Consider the following 17,334-nt stretch of genomic DNA (forward strand, 5'->3'; position numbering starts at 1 on the left):
ACTAATATCTAACCTGTTCCTGTTCTAACACTAACATCTAACCTGCTGTTCCTGTTCTAACACTAATATCTAACCTGCTGTTCCTGTTCTAACACTAATATATAACCTGTTCCTGTTCTAACACTAATATCTAACCTGCTGTTCCTGTTCTAACACTAACATCTAACCTGTTCCTGTTCTAACACTAACATCTAACCTGCTGTTCCTGTTCTAACACTAATATCTAACCTGCTGTTCCTGTTCTAACACTAATATCTAACCTGTTCCTGTTCTAACACTAATATCTAACCTGCTGTTCCTGTTCTAACACTAACATCTAACCTGCTGTTCCTGTTCTAACACTAATATCTAACCTGTTCCTGTTCTAACACTAATATCTAACCTGTTCCTGTTCTAACACTAATATCTAACCTGTTCCTGTTCTAACACTAATATCTAACCTGCTGTTCCTGTTCTAACACTAACATCTAACCTGCTGGTCCTGTTCTAACAATAATATCTAACCTGTTCCTGTTCTAACACTAACATCTAACCTGCTGTTCCTGTTCTAACACTAATATCTAACCTGCTGTTCCTGTTCTAACACTAATATCTAACCTGTTCCTGTTCTAACACTAATATCTAACCTGCTGTTCCTGTTCTAACACTAATAGCTAACCTGTTCCTGTTCTAACACTAATATCTAACCTGCTGTTCCTGTTCTAACACTAACATCTAACCTGTTCCTGTTCTAACACTAATATCTAACCTGTTCCTGTTCTAACACTAACATCTAACCTGTTCCTGTTCTAACACTAATATATAACCTGTTCCTGTTCTAACACTAACATCTAACCTGCTGTTCCTGTTCTAACACTAACATCTAACCTCCTGTTCCTGTTCTAACACTAATATCTAACCTGTTCCTGTTCTAACACTAATATCTAACCTGTTCCTGTTCTAACACTAATATCTAACCTGTTCCTGTTCTAACACTAATATCTAACCTGCTGTTCCTGTTCTAACACTAATATCTAACCTGTTCCTGTTCTAACACTAACATCTAACCTGTTCCTGTTCTAACACTAACATCTAACCTGTTCCTGTTCTAACACTAACATATAACCTGCTGTTCCTGTTCTAACACTAACATCTAACCTGCTGTTCCTGTTCTAACACTAATATCTAACCTGTTCCTGTTCTAACACTAATATCTAACCTGCTGTTCCTGTTCTAACACTAATATCTAACCTGCTGTTCCTGTTCTAACACTAATATCTAACCTGCTGTTCCTGTTCTAACACTAACATCTAACCTGCTGTTCCTGTTCTAACAATAATATCTAACCTGTTCCTGTTCTAAAACTAATATATAACCTGTTCCTGTTCTAACACTAATATCTAACCTGCTGTTCCTGTTCTAACACTAATATCTAACCTGTTCCTGTTCTAACACTAATATCTAACCTGTTCCTGTTCTAACACTAATATCTAACCTGCTGTTCCTGTTCTAACACTAACATCTAACCTGCTGTTCCTGTTCTAACACTAACATCTAACCAGCTGTTCCTGTTCTAACACTAATATCTAACCTGTTCCTGTTCTAACACTAACATCTAACCTGCTGTTCCTGTTCTAACACTAATATCTAACCTGCTGTTCCTGTTCTAACACTAATATCTAACCTGTTCCTGTTCTAACACTAATATCTAACCTGCTGTTCCTGTTCTAACACTAATATCTAACCTGCTGTTCCTGTTCTAACACTAATATCTAACATGTTCCTGTTCTAACACTAATATCTAACCTGTTCCTGTTCTAACACTAACATCTAACCTGTTCCTGTTCTAACACTAACATCTAACCAGCTGTTCCTGTTCTAACACTAACATCTAACCTGCTGTTCCTGTTCTAACACTAATATCTAACCTGTTCCTGTTCTAACACTAATATCTAACCTGCTGTTCCTGTTCTAACACTAATATCTAACCTGTTCCTGTTCTAACACTAATATCTAACCTGCTGTTCCTGTTCTAACACTAATATCTAACCTGTTCCTGTTCTAACACTAATATCTAACCTGCTGTTCCTGTTCTAACACTAACATCTAACCTGCTGTTCCTGTTCTAACACTAATATCTAACCTGCTGTTCCTGTTCTAACACTAACATCTAACCTGCTGTTCCTGTTCTAACACTAATATCTAACCTGTTCCTGTTCTAACACTAATATCTAACCAGCTGTTCCTGTTCTAACACTAATATCTAACCTGCTGTTCCTGTTCTAACACTAATATCTAACCAGCTGTTCCTGTTCTAACACTAACATCTAACCTGCTGTTCCTGTTCTAACACTAACATCTAACCAGCTGTTCCTGTTCTAACACTAATATCTAACCTGTTCCTGTTCTAACACTAATATCTAACCAGCTGTTCCTGTTCTAACACTAATATCTAACCTGCTGTTCCTGTTCTAACACTAATATCTAACCAGCTGTTCCTGTTCTAACACTAACATCTAACCTGCTGTTCCTGTTCTAACACTAACATCTAACCAGCTGTTCCTGTTCTAACACTAATATCTAACCAGCTGTTCCTGTTCTAACACTAATATCTAACCTGCTGTTCCTGTTCTAACACTAATATCTAACCAGCTGTTCCTGTTCTAACACTAACATCTAACCTGCTGTTCCTGTTCTAACACTAACATCTAACCAGCTGTTCCTGTTCTAACACTAACATATAACCTCCTGTTCCTGTTCTAACACTAATATCTAACCTGTTCCTGTTCTAACACTAATATCTAACCTGTTCCTGTTCTAACACTAACATCTAACCTGCTGTTCCTGTTCTAACACTAATATCTAACCTGTTCCTGTTCTAACACTAATATCTAACCTGTTCCTGTTCTAACACTAATATCTAACCTGCTGTTCCTGTTCTAACACTAATATCTAACCTGCTGTTCCTGTTCTAACACTAACATCTAACCTGCTGTTCCTGTTCTAACACTAATATCTAACCTGCTGTTCCTGTTCTAACACTAATATCTAACATGTTCCTGTTCTAACACTAATATCTAACCTGCTGTTCCTGTTCTAACACTAACATCTAACCTGCTGTTCCTGTTCTAACACTAATATCTAACCTGCTGTTCTAACCAGTCGAAACAGTGGCAGGCAGTGAATGGAGAAAGTGATCAAAGGGTAACAGCACAGTGACAGTAAATGGAGTATTTGCTACTGAGTAATAATGAAAAAGAACATCCTTAAAAGGGACACATTATCTACCTTTTCAACAATTGTATACAACTTCCTTGAATCTGTGAAACATCATCAACAACTTTGTCTTAATAAAATCTAATTTCATGATGTATTTTCCAGCAGCTATTTCTTCCCTTGTATTGAACACATGGTTTCTGGTCACTGCAGCAACACACCCAACTTTAAATTAATTATTTCCTTGAAAATAAATGAAATGATAGCATGTCATGATCCTTGATTGAATCAATGACCTCACAATATGAAGACAAATCCACCCGGCGTCCAAGTCAATGTTGAGTTAAAGACGGTTCTCTATACCTGCATCAGTACTTTGAGCCTGTCCAGAGGAGCCGTGCACGTTCGAGACACGCCGCCCGCTCCTCCCCCGGCCACTAGGTGGCGCCACCACATGCCCGTTTTCTTCTCTTCTGCTGTGAATTCATCAGGCACCGACAAGCTCTCGCCCACGTCAAAGATCTGCAGAGAGAAACAAACAGTTCACTAAACAACAGCCTCAAACACTAAGCAACATCCTCACACACACTGGTCAGCATCACCTAGCAGTCTCTAGTTTCATATGATGATAAGTTCTGCTATAGCATTAAACGTGGTTATATATTTGTATATTCTGTGGCGTGAATGCAGGGAGCCTCACCGTGGAGTGTTTCCAGTACAGGATGATCTCTGGGATGTTGTCCGCTGGGTGCAGCAGGTGGTAGTCTCTCCACTCGTTCCAGTCGATGGTCATGGTGCCGTTCTTATCCATGCTAGAGGACAACAACACAACCAGCTGTTAACACACTGTTTTCACTAGAGGACAACAACACAACCAGCTGTTAACACACTGTTTTCACTAGAGGACAACAACACAACCAGCTGTTAACACACTGTTTTCACTAGAGGACAACAACACAACCAGCTGTTAGGACACTGTTTTCACTAGAGGACAACAACACAACCAGCTGTTAACACACTGTTTTCACTAGAGGACAACAACACAACCAGCTGTTAACACACTGTTTTCACTAGAGGACAACAACACAACCAGCTGTTAACACACTGTTTTCACTAGAGGACAACAACACAACCAGCTGTTAACACACTGTTTTCACTAGAGGACAACAACACAACCAGCTGTTAGGACACTGTTTTCACTAGAGGACAACAACACAACCAGCTGTTAACACACTGTTTTCACTAGAGGACAACAACACAACCAGCTGTTAACACACTGTTTTCACTAGAGGACAACAACACAACCAGCTGTTAACACACTGTTTTCACTAGAGGACAACAACACAACCAGCTGTTAACACACTGTTTTCACTAGAGGACAACAACACAACCAGCTGTTAACACACTGTTTTCACTAGAGGACAACAACACAACCAGCTGTTAACACACTGTTTTCACTAGAGGACAACAACACAACCAGCTGTTAGGACACTGTTTTCACTAGAGGACAACAACACAACCAGCTGTTAACACACTGTTTTCACTAGAGGACAACAACACAACCAGCTGTTAGGACACTGTTTTCACTAGAGGACAACAACACAACCAGCTGTTAACACACTGTTTTCACTAGAGGACAACAACACAACCAGCTGTTAACACACTGTTTTCACTAGAGGACAACAACACAACCAGCTGTTAACACACTGTTTTCACTAGAGGACAACAACACAACCAGCTGTTAACACACTGTTTTCACTAGAGGACAACAACACAACCAGCTGTTAACACACTGTTTTCACTAGAGGACAACAACACAACCAGCTGTTAACACACTGTTTTCACTAGAGGACAACAACACAACCAGCTGTTAACACACTGTTTTCACTAGAGGACAACAACACAACCAGCTGTTAGGACACTGTTTTCACTAGAGGACAACAACACAACCAGCTGTTAGGACACTGTTTTCACTAGAGGACAACAACACAACCAGCTGTTAGGACACTGTTTTCACTAGAGGACAACAACACAACCAGCTGTTAACACACTGTTTTCACTAGAGGACAACAACACAACCAGCTGTTAACACACTGTTTTCACTAGAGGACAACAACACAACCAGCTGTTAACACACTGTTTTCACTAGAGGACAACAACACAACCAGCTGTTAACACACTGTTTTCACTAGAGGACAACAACACAACCAGCTGTTAACACACTGTTTTCACTAGAGGACAACAACACAACCAGCTGTTAACACACTGTTTTCACTAGAGGACAACAACACAACCAGCTGTTAACACACTGTTTTCACTAGAGGACAACAACACAACCAGCTGTTAACACACTGTTTTCACTAGAGGACAACAACACAACCAGCTGTTAACACACTGTTTTCACTAGAGGACAACAACACAACCAGCTGTTAACACACTGTTTTCACTAGAGGACAACAACACAACCAGCTGTTAACACACTGTTTTCACTAGAGGACAACAACACAACCAGCTGTTAACACACTGTTTTCACTAGAGGACAACAACACAACCAGCTGTTAACACACTGTTTTCACTAGAGGACAACAACACAACCAGCTGTTAACACACTGTTTTCACTAGAGGACAACAACACAACCAGCTGTTAACACACTGTTTTCACTAGAGGACAACAACACAACCAGCTGTTAACACACTGTTTTCACTAGAGGACAACAACACAACCAGCTGTTAACACACTGTTTTCACTAGAGGACAACAACACAACCAGCTGTTAACACACTGTTTTCACTAGAGGACAACAACACAACCAGCTGTTAGGACACTGTTTTCACTAGAGGACAACAACACAACCAGCTGTTAACACACTGTTTTCACTAGAGGACAACAACACAACCAGCTGTTAACACACTGTTTTCACTAGAGGACAACAACACAACCAGCTGTTAACACACTGTTTTCACTAGAGGACAACAACACAACCAGCTGTTAACACACTGTTTTCACTAGAGGACAACAACACAACCAGCTGTTAACACACTGTTTTCACTAGAGGACAACAACACAACCAGCTGTTAACACACTGTTTTCACTAGAGGACAACAGCACAACCAGCTGTTAACACACTGTTTTCACTAGAGGACAACAACACAACCAGCTGTTAACACACTGTTTTCACTAGAGGACAACAACACAACCAGCTGTTAACACACTGTTTTCACTAGAGGACAACAACACAACCAGCTGTTAACACACTGTTTTCACTAGAGGACAACAACACAACCAGCTGTTAACACACTGTTTTCACTAGAGGACAACAACACAACCAGCTGTTAACACACTGTTTTCACTAGAGGACAACAATACAACCAGCTGTTAACACACTGTTTTCACTAGAGGACAACAACACAACCAGCTGTTAACACACTGTTTTCACTAGAGGACAACAACACAACCAGCTGTTAACACACTGTTTTCACTAGAGGACAACAACACAACCAGCTGTTAACACACTGTTTTCACTAGAGGACAACAACACAACCAGCTGTTAGGACACTGTTTTCACTAGAGGACAACAACACAACCAGCTGTTAACACACTGTTTTCACTAGAGGACAACAACACAACCAGCTGTTAACACACTGTTTTCACTAGAGGACAACAACACAACCAGCTGTTAACACACTGTTTTCACTAGAGGACAACAACACAACCAGCTGTTAACACACTGTTTTCACTAGAGGACAACAACACAACCAGCTGTTAACACACTGTTTTCACTAGAGGACAACAACACAACCAGCTGTTAACACACTGTTTTCACTAGAGGACAACAACACAACCAGCTGTTAACACACTGTTTTCACTAGAGGACAACAACACAACCAGCTGTTAACACACTGTTTTCACTAGAGGACAACAACACAACCAGCTGTTAACACACTGTTTTCACTAGAGGACAACAACACAACCAGCTGTTAACACACTGTTTTCACTAGAGGACAACAACACAACCAGCTGTTAACACACTGTTTTCACTAGAGGACAACAACACAACCAGCTGTTAACACACTGTTTTCACTAGAGGACAACAACACAACCAGCTGTTAACACACTGTTTTCACTAGAGGACAACAACACAACCAGCTGTTAACACACTGTTTTCACTAGAGGACAACAACACAACCAGCTGTTAACACACTGTTTTCACTAGAGGACAACAACACAACCAGCTGTTAACACACTGTTTTCACTAGAGGACAACAACACAACCAGCTGTTAACACACTGTTTTCACTAGAGGACAACAACACAACCAGCTGTTAACACACTGTTTTCACTAGAGGACAACAACACAACCAGCTGTTAACACACTGTTTTCACTAGAGGACAACAACACAACCAGCTGTTAACACACTGTTTTCACTAGAGGACAACAACACAACCAGCTGTTAACACACTGTTTTCACTAGAGGACAACAACACAACCAGCTGTTAACACACTGTTTTCACTAGAGGACAACAACACAACCAGCTGTTAACACACTGTTTTCACTAGAGGACAACAACACAACCAGCTGTTAACACACTGTTTTCACTAGAGGACAACAACACAACCAGCTGTTAACACACTGTTTTCACTAGAGGACAACAACACAACCAGCTGTTAACACACTGTTTTCACTAGAGGACAACAACACAACCAGCTGTTAACACACTGTTTTCACTAGAGGACAACAACACAACCAGCTGTTAACACACTGTTTTCACTAGAGGACAACAACACAACCAGCTGTTAACACACTGTTCTGTATCGTTAGTGGCTTAGCTTGGCATCGCCTTCTGCACTATCTCGCGTACGTGCACGCATACTGAATAAACCACAAATGTACCTCTAATACCAGTATTAGTCTGACCACACCCCTCATCAGCTTACCTTCATAAGCAGGTGTGTGGTCACCTGCTCTCCTCCTTCTCGCTTTCACCACAAGGAAGAGGTGCCTCGGTAGATCCCCACACTTGACACCATGATGGAAGAAATTGGATTAGGAACAGCTTGGGAAACAAGGATACGTTGACATCATATCTTTATTTTCTCTCTCACTATTTTCGAGAAAATACGGCGATATTGTCTTCGTACTGGAGTGTCTAGAAGATGATGATCATTCTACAAACCCTCCACCGGTTTTCGTATTGGGAGCACGCCGCTGCATGCTTCTCAACTGCAGTTCCTTGCTGTGTTGTTGGGGTGAAACCTGTCAGGCCACAGCTGAACTGTCGGACATGCCGCTGTTGTGAGGAGCGGTGCGTTCCAGGTTGGGTGAGTAGTGTTTGCTGGCGGGCTCCACTTGTCTGTTAGTGCTATGGGGGCTACTAGACAAAGTTTATGGAAACCGGCCCCAGGCTAGGGTCCTTTGTTTAGCCGTCTAGGCGACAGAAGGCCTTGGTCTGGCGACCATTATAGTTTTAACTAGTGGGCCGCGACCATTGACACTGGTGATCCCTGTGTGTTCTGGACGAGTGGATTCTCTCTGTCACCGTGTTAAGACCCCATCTTTCATATCCAAATGAGAGTATTCCTTCACGAGGGGATATGTGCATGTAATGTGCGATAGCGGCAGATTCATGTTCAAAGTCAGCTATACAGGCCAGTTGGTACTGTGCTGATTCCGCCGGACGTGTTATTGTCACCGTTGTGAAGCGGTGTTGACGTCTTGTTTTCTCTTTTCTCTTAAAAAGTGAGGAGGGTTCAGAACGGCGGCCTGTCTGGGTGAGTGTTATGTCATTGTTTACATGTTCATAGCTTACGGTTAGCCGGTCGGTGGCCTGGCGCGGGGTAGCTTGGCTTCTCGCGCGCCGCCGGGAGCTCGCTCCTGATCGCGTGCGTCGTAGATCGGCGTCTCGCGAGCGGAAGCGATAGCACCCGAACGGTTGGAGCAGCCGTTAGCTTGATGCTATTCTGTTGAACGTGCTTTGATTTTTAACATGTTTTACACTCTTGACCACGACGTCATCCTTGACAGGGGATGTTCGTCAACCCTGCCTGAGCCTAGACGGGGATTGCGTCAACAAAGAGGGCTGTGTTCTACGGTGGCTTGTGACTGCACTTCGCTGATCTGCGTTCCGGGCAGGTACGGGGTTGGCCAGACCCTCATAACACGTCTTCTGGTTTTACCTTGCTAAATGTATTGTGAATGACGGTGTTTTTTCCCAAAACGTGTGTTGTTGTAATGCATTTGAGATACGTTGCGGGTTGTGTGTGAGCTGTTTTTGTCACTGGCAGTAGCTTCTCCGTGCAGGTCGTGATGTATTGATCTGGTTGTTGTGTGAGAAACATCATGGTGTTTATGTGTACCGTGTACTCACTACTAAGGCAACTAACCTATGAAGCTATGCTTGGTGACGAGTGAGTAAAAGAATGTTCTTTCTCAGACTGTAATGACAATGGACAGTGAGTTCACACATTAACAGGTTTTCCTGTTTTAACTGGCCGTATTGAGGGTAAAATAGGAGGATTGTGTTTTTCCCCCCCCGGTTCCCTGGGGACTTTATCACCTCCTATCAGACATGTTGTGCATTAATTGTGTCTTTTGTGTGGTAGGGATACGATGTAACTCTCAGCTTGATTGCTGAGGTTGTGCTAAATCTGCTGGAGAAACTTATTTCCTAAAGGGAAATTGGTTTGGTTGCTGTCATGTGTGCTTAGCAAGGCCTGTGGTCGATACTAATCAAGAATGATGTATTCTCTCATTGTGATGATGATGGGTTGTGTGTGTCATGTGACCTACAACTGGGTTGTACTGGCCACAGAAGCACATGTGTATGTTGGACCGGGGTTCTTAGAGCCCTCTCTATTCTGTGTTTTTCCTTAGTAAAAATCAGATAGCAGGTTAGCTCGTGCGCTGTGTGGAGCTGTGAAACGCTTCATAGAGCTGACTATGACTGTGTCATATTCTCTTTTTGTCGTTACGTCGTATCATGGGTGTGGGGTCGTAAAGGGGTGAACTGGTAACCTTTCCTCTCCCCATTGTTCTGTCGGTCAGGGGTACACCCCCTGTCCTTCAAGGTTCCCGTCACGTGGCGGTTCGGCACGTTACGGGGGGGGGGGGGGGGGGGGGGGGGAGGGAGTTCCTGGTCCCACGGCCTGGTATATTGGGCGTGTGCACCGCAGGAATTCCCCCGCCATAGAGTACGTCACCGTGCGCGTCTCTGTTGGTAGGACTTCCGTGTGCTGTTCAGGTCCATGTGATGGATCTGTTTTCAGGGGGGGTGGTCAGGGCTCCTCCTCACCAAGCGCCTACTCAGGCCTTCTGTGAGTTCGGACTCCTTCTTCCATGTGATCCATGTGAGGAAGCCTCCATCAGAGTACAGAGCCTTCCTCCTCAGATTGTCAAAGTGAGTGGACCCTCTAGAAGGGTCCTTTTCTATTGTATGTATATTCGATTCAATTCGTTTATTGAGTGTGTATGGGTTCGGTGCCTCTTCCCCGGAGGCCCTAAAACCAGTTTTTTACATGGCTCAAGGTGCAATATATTCTTTTCAATCTGTACAGCTCGCGTGGGAAGTCTCTCTGGGGATCCCCGTCTCTTTCCTATGGGAGGGTGGTGGGATGTAAAAATGTGAACATTTTTTACCCCGGCTGTGTAGACTGGGATACATACTGTTGATGCTTCCTTCTTTCTATTCCAGAAGTGTTGGAGTTAGGGAGTGTCACACCCCTCTTGTCGTTCCCCTGGGCGCCTTGGGGATTCAATGACAGGTCTAAATAGCCTGTTCATTGATGGGGGTGTGTCCCGACGCACGTATAGTGCTAGCTCGCTGTAAACAGGCGATTGACTGGCACGCCTTAGTTGCTTGTGGTTGAAACAGCGTTTTTATAAAGCAACTGAGATGGGGGTTTTTCCTCTTCCGGCGACCACATCCCATGACCTGGGTGGGTTGTCGACGGATCCTCGTTCATGTCTGGGGGATGATGACGGGATGGATCTGAACATATGTAGTGGGGTCTCACGCCCTTGGGGTGGGCCACCAGGCGCGGTTCGTCCCGACGTCTGGGTGGCGCCTTCTTTTCATGTTAAGATCAACACGCATATCTGCCCTTCTCCTGGAGTAGGCATGTCGGCGTGGTTAGGGCACGGGACTGGTTCTGGTCACGCTGGTCCAGATCAGTTGAACCCGTTGTCCGCCGGGGATGCAGATCTGCTGTTCTGGTACCCTGAGGGACTTGGGCTTTTTTCAGGGGGAAAAATGCCAGGTCGGTCTGGGTGTCACAGGGTTAAGCGCTATGGAGACCCTGGTTGGGTATGTTTTTACTCAGCACTGTCGTCATGGCTTACAGCCATGCCATTCTGTACGCGCTCGATCTCGTCGGATCTCGGCCGCTACACAGGTTGGTCCTGGTTAGTACTTGGTTGGGAGGCCGCCGGGGAATACCAGGTACGGTGTGCTTAGGGGCTGGTTCTCCATTGTTTTTCGCTCCTCTCTCACGCATGGCGAAGAGGGGCCTGTGGGGGTGGTTTTTTGACCTCCTCTGGTGACCCTGTGCTTCCCGTACCGCCAGGCCCGGTCCGAAGTGATGTTTGCGACCCGTAGGCCTGGGTTAACCCTTTTTGGAAACTGAAACGCTTGTACTGCGGTATAGCCGGTGTATACCCGCAGGTGTGTTTTGGAGTTTTTTCTTGAGGGGTTATAGGAACAACCACCGCATTGGGTAACACCGAGGTGGTTGATTCCCTGGTGTGTTGGAGCAGTGTCAACTCCCGGGTTCACCGGTTGAGGGTGCCCCTGCACGTTCATGACGTCTGCCAATCGTGTCAGCCTTCTCTGCCTCGACCCCTCTGGGTGGGGGTTGTTAAATGGAGGCTTGGTCATGCAACACCGCCAGCTTACGCTCCTTCCGCCGGGGCGGCTGTGTTCAGCTGTCCCCTCTGGCGCCTGTCTCGTCCGCAGTCTCCAGGCTAGGGTTAACAGCCTGTTGCCTGGTTTTTCCCCGGTGCGCTGCCTGCTTCCGTTGGTTAACCTTTTTTGTGTGCTTACGGCCATGCTGACTGCCTATTCTGCAGGGTCAGTGTGCCAGGCGGTGTACTATTGGGGGGACGGGGCCCGCTCGGCTTACTGGCCTGGTTGGTTCCGCCTGGGAATACCAGGTGCAGTAACTGAGGGGCCTTTGTCCGAATACGCTGGCGATGTGGGGGGCGGGGCACTACGTGCCCACCTGGTGGGGTCTTGATGCTGGCGTCATGGACTTCTCCGGGCCCCCATTCCAGGGAGTCCAGTCCTTTTGGTGGGTCTGGGTCTTCCTTCGTGCTCCGCTGCTACGGCCTTGCCACGGGGTTGGGTTTGCCCTTGACCCCGTGATTCTGGGGGCAGTAACGAGGTTGTTCCTCCGTTCGTTCCCGGGTGGCATGCGGGTTGTGCGTGTGTGTAGTCGTGGGTCAAGCCACGGTCTGCTCACCCTGTGCGTTGAGTTGCTTGAGTGCCTCTTCGCACGGTCGGGTCCGTCGCCCTCCCGTGACGTCCCTAATAGGGGGGCTACCCTCCATTAGGGGGGGTCGGGGGGGCTCGGCCCTCCCTGTTCTGATGGTTTTGGGGGGCTGTCAGCGGGGTGTATTTGTCAGCCAAGTGGCTCCGCTTGGCCTCCCTTGTGCAGAAGGCGATGCCAAGCTAAGCCACTAACGATACAGAACGTTGGGTTATGACTATAACCAAGTTCTGTTAGTTAGGGGCGATGCTTGGCATCGGACGCCGCTGCAGCCCTTGTCCTCACCTTGTGGTGAAAGCTTGGGAAGGAGGAGAGCAGGTGACCACACACCTGCTTATGAAGGTAAGCTGATGAGGGGTGTGGTCAGACTAATACTGGTATTAGAGGTACATTTGTGGTTTATTCAGTACGCGTGCACGTACGCGAGATAGTGCAGAAGGCGATGCCAAGCATCGCCCCTAACTAACAGAACTTGGTTATAGTCATAACCCAACGTTTTCACTAGAGGACAACAACACAACCAGCTGTTAACACACTGTTTTCACTAGAGGACAACAACACAACCAGCTGTTAACGTTAGGTTATGACTATAACCAAGTTCTGTTAGTTAGGGCGATGCTTGGCTTCGCCTTCTGCACTATCTCGCGTACGTGCACGCGTACTGAATAAACCACAAATGTACCTCTAATACCAGTATTAGTCTGACCACACCCCTCATCAGCTTACCTTCATAAGCAGGTGTGTGGTCACCTGCTCTCCTCCTTCCCAAGCTTTCACCACAAGGTGAGGTCAAGGGCTGCAGCGGCCGTCCGAAGCCAAGCATCGCCCCTAACTAACAGAACTTGGTTATAGTCATAACCTAACGTTCTGTATCGTTAGTGGCTCAGCTTGGCTTCGCCTTCTGCACAAGGGAGGCCAAGCGGAGCCACTTGGCTGACAAATACACCCCGCTGACAGCCCCCCAAAACCATCAGAACAGGGAGGGCCGAGCCCCCCCGACCCCCCCTAATGGAGGGTAGCCCCCCTATTAGGGACGTCACGGGAGGGCGACGGACCCGACCGTGCGAAGAGGCACTCAAGCAACTCAACGCACAGGGTGAGCAGACCGTGGCTTGACCCACGACTACACACACGCACAACCCGCATGCCACCCGGGAACGAACGGAGGAACAACCTCGTTACTGCCCCCAGAATCACGGGGTCAAGGGCAAACCCAACCCCGTGGCAAGGCCGTAGCAGCGGAGCACGAAGGAAGACCCAGACCCACCAAAAGGACTGGACTCCCTGGAATGGGGGCCCGGAGAAGTCCATGATGCCAGCATCAAGACCCCACCAGGTGGGCACGTAGTGCCCCGCCCCCCACATCGCCAGCGTATTCGGACAAAGGCCCCTCAGTTACTGCACCTGGTATTCCCAGGCGGAACCAACCAGGCCAGTAAGCCGAGCGGGCCCCGTCCCCCCAATAGTACACCGCCTGGCACACTGACCCTGCAGAATAGGCAGTCAGCATGGCCGTAAGCACACAAAAAAAAGGTCAACCAACGGAAGCAGGCAGCGCACCGGGGAAAAACCAGGCAACAGGCTGTTAACCCTAGCCTGGAGACTGCGGACGAGACAGGCGCCAGAGGGGACAGCTGAACACAGCCGCCCCGGCGGAAGGAGCGTAAGCTGGCGGTGTTGCATGACCAAGCCTCCATTTAACAACCCCCACCCAGAGGGGTCGAGGCAGAGAAGGCTGACACGATTGGCAGACGTCATGAACGTGCAGGGGCACCCTCAACCGGTGAACCCGGGAGTTGACACTGCTCCAACACACCAGGGAACCAACCACCTCGGTGTTACCCAATGCGGTGGTTGTTCCTATAACCCCTCAAGAAAAAACTCCAAAACACACCTGCGGGTATACACCGGCTATACCGCAGTACAAGTGTTTCAGTTTCCAAAAAGGGTTAACCCAGGCCTACGGGTCGCAAACATCACTTCGGACCGGGCCTGGCGGTACGGGAAGCACAGGGTCACCAGAGGAGGTCAAAAAACCACCCCCACAGGCCCCTCTTCGCCATGCGTGAGAGAGGAGCGAAAAACAATGGAGAACCAGCCCCTAAGCACACCGTACCTGGTATTCCCCGGCGGTCTCCCAACCAAGTACTAACCAGGACCAACCTGTGTAGCGGCCGAGATCCGACGAGATCGAGCGCGTACAGAATGGCATGGCTGTAAGCCATGACGACAGTGCTGAGTAAAAAACATACCCAACCAGGGTCTCCATAGCGCTTAACCCTGTGACACCCAGACCGACCTGGCATTTTTCCCCCTGAAAAAAGCCCAAGTCCCTCAGGGTACCAGAACAGCAGATCTGCATCCCCGGCGGACAACGGGTTCAACTGATCTGGACCAGCGTGACCAGAACCAGTCCCGTGCCCTAACCACGCCGACATGCCCCAGGAAAAGGGCAGATATGCGTGTTGATCTTAACATGAAAAGAAGGCGCCACCCAGACGTCGGGACGAACCGCGCCTGGTGGCCCACCCCAAGGGCGTGAGACCCCACTACATATGTTCAGATCCATCCCGTCATCATCCCCCAGACATGAACGAGGATCCGTCGACAACCCACCCAGGTCATGGGATGTGGTCGCCGGAAGAGGAAAAACCCCCATCCCAGTTGCTTTATAAAAACGCTGTTTCAACCACAAGCAACTAAGGCGTGCCAGTCAATCGCCTGTTTACAGCGAGCTAGCACTATACGTGCGTCGGGACACACCCCCATCAATGAACAGGCTATTTAGACCTGTCATTGAATCCCCAAGGCGCCCAGGGGAACGACAAGAGGGGTGTGACACTCCCTAACTCCAACACTTCTGGAATAGAAAGAAGGAAGCATCAACAGTATGTATCCCAGTCTACACAGCCGGGGTAAAAAATGTTCACATTTTTACATCCCACCACCCTCCCATAGGAAAGAGACGGGGATCCCCAGAGAGACTTCCCACGCGAGCTGTACAGATTGAAAAGAATATATTGCACCTTGAGCCATGTAAAAAACTGGTTTTAGGGCCTCCGGGGAAGAGGCACCGAACCCAAACACACTCAATAAACGAATTGAATCGAATATACATACAATAGAAAAGGACCCTTCTAGAGGGTCCACTCATTTTGACAATCTGAGGAGGAAGGCTCTGTACTCTGATGGAGGCTTCCTCACATGGATCACATGGAAGAAGGAGTCCGAACTCACAGAAGGCCTGAGTAGGCGCTTGGTGAGGAGGAGCCCTGACCACCCCCCCTGAAAACAGATCCATCACATGGACCTGAACAGCACACGGAAGTCCTACCAACAGAGACGCGCACGGTGACGTACTCTATGGCGGGGGAATTCCTGCGGTGCACACGCCCAATATACCAGGCCGTGGGACCAGGAACTCCCTCCCCCCCCCCCCCCCCCCCCCCCCCGTAACGTGCCGAACCGCCACGTGACGGGAACCTTGAAGGACAGGGGGTGTACCCCTGACCGACAGAACAATGGGGAGAGGAAAGGTTACCAGTTCACCCCTTTACGACCCCACACCCATGATACGACGTAACGACAAAAAGAGAATATGACACAGTCATAGTCAGCTCTATGAAGCGTTTCACAGCTCCACACAGCGCACGAGCTAACCTGCTATCTGATTTTTACTAAGGAAAAACACAGAATAGAGAGGGCTCTAAGAACCCCGGTCCAACATACACATGTGCTTCTGTGGCCAGTACAACCCAGTTGTAGGTCACATGACACACACAACCCATCATCATCACAATGAGAGAATACATCATTCTTGATTAGTATCGACCACAGGCCTTGCTAAGCACACATGACCGCAACCAAACCAATTTCCCTTTAGGAAATAAGTTTCTCCAGCAGATTTAGCACAACCTCAGCAATCAAGCTAAGGGTTACATCGTATCCCTACCACACAGTGACACAATGTAGTGCAACAACATGTCTGAGAGGAGGATGAAGAAGTCCCCAGGGAACCGGGGGGAAACACAATCCTCCTACTTTTACCCTTAATACGGCCAGTTAAAACAGGAAAACCTGTTAATGTGTGAACTCACTGTCCATTGTCATTACAGTCTGAGAAAGAACATTCTTTTACTCACTCGTCACCAAGCATAGCTTCATAGGTTAGTTGCCTTAGTAGTGAGTACACGGTACACATAAACACCATGATGTTTCTCACACAACAACCAGATCAATACATCACGACCTGCACGGAGAAGCTACTGCCAGTGACAAAAACAGCTCACACACAACCCGCAACGTATCTCAAATGCATTGCAACAACACACGTTTTGGGAAAAAACACCGTCATTCACAATACATTTAGCAAGGTAAAACCAGAAGACGTGTTATGAGGGTCTGGCCAACCCCGTACCTGCCCGGAACGCAGATCAGCGAAGTGCAGTCACAAGCGTCCCGTGTTGTTCGATCCGGGCAGCGTCGCCGCTCCACCAGTCGCTACAGTCCTCTTTGTTGACGCAATCCCCGTCTAGGCTCGGGCAGGGTTGACGAACATCCCCTGTCAAGGATGACGTCGTGGTCAAGAGTGTAAAACATGTTAAAAATCAAAGCACGTTCAACAGAATAGCATCAAGCTAACGGCTGCTCCAGCCGTTC

The 17,334-nt window shown here is 47.2% G+C and overlaps 1 protein-coding gene across 1 annotated transcript in view; it reads right to left on the reverse strand.

The window, feature by feature from the left end:
• Positions 1 to 17,334, reverse strand: part of slc25a25b (solute carrier family 25 member 25b) — a gene marked incomplete at its 3' end in the record, with an annotated part of 150,441 nt that overhangs the window by 29,419 nt on the left and 103,688 nt on the right. The window contains exons 6-7 of the mRNA XM_084324532.1: positions 3,896 to 4,007; positions 3,559 to 3,717 (exon numbers count right to left, since the gene is read on the reverse strand). Coding sequence (XP_084180658.1) covers positions 3,559 to 3,717; positions 3,896 to 4,007 — 271 coding nt within the window. The remainder of the gene's footprint in view (positions 1 to 3,558; positions 3,718 to 3,895; positions 4,008 to 17,334) is intronic.

This window comes from Notolepis coatsorum, assembly GCF_963971535.1.
Source record: "Notolepis coatsorum genome assembly, chromosome: 11".
NCBI classification, from domain to species: domain Eukaryota; kingdom Metazoa; phylum Chordata; class Actinopteri; order Aulopiformes; family Paralepididae; genus Notolepis; species Notolepis coatsorum.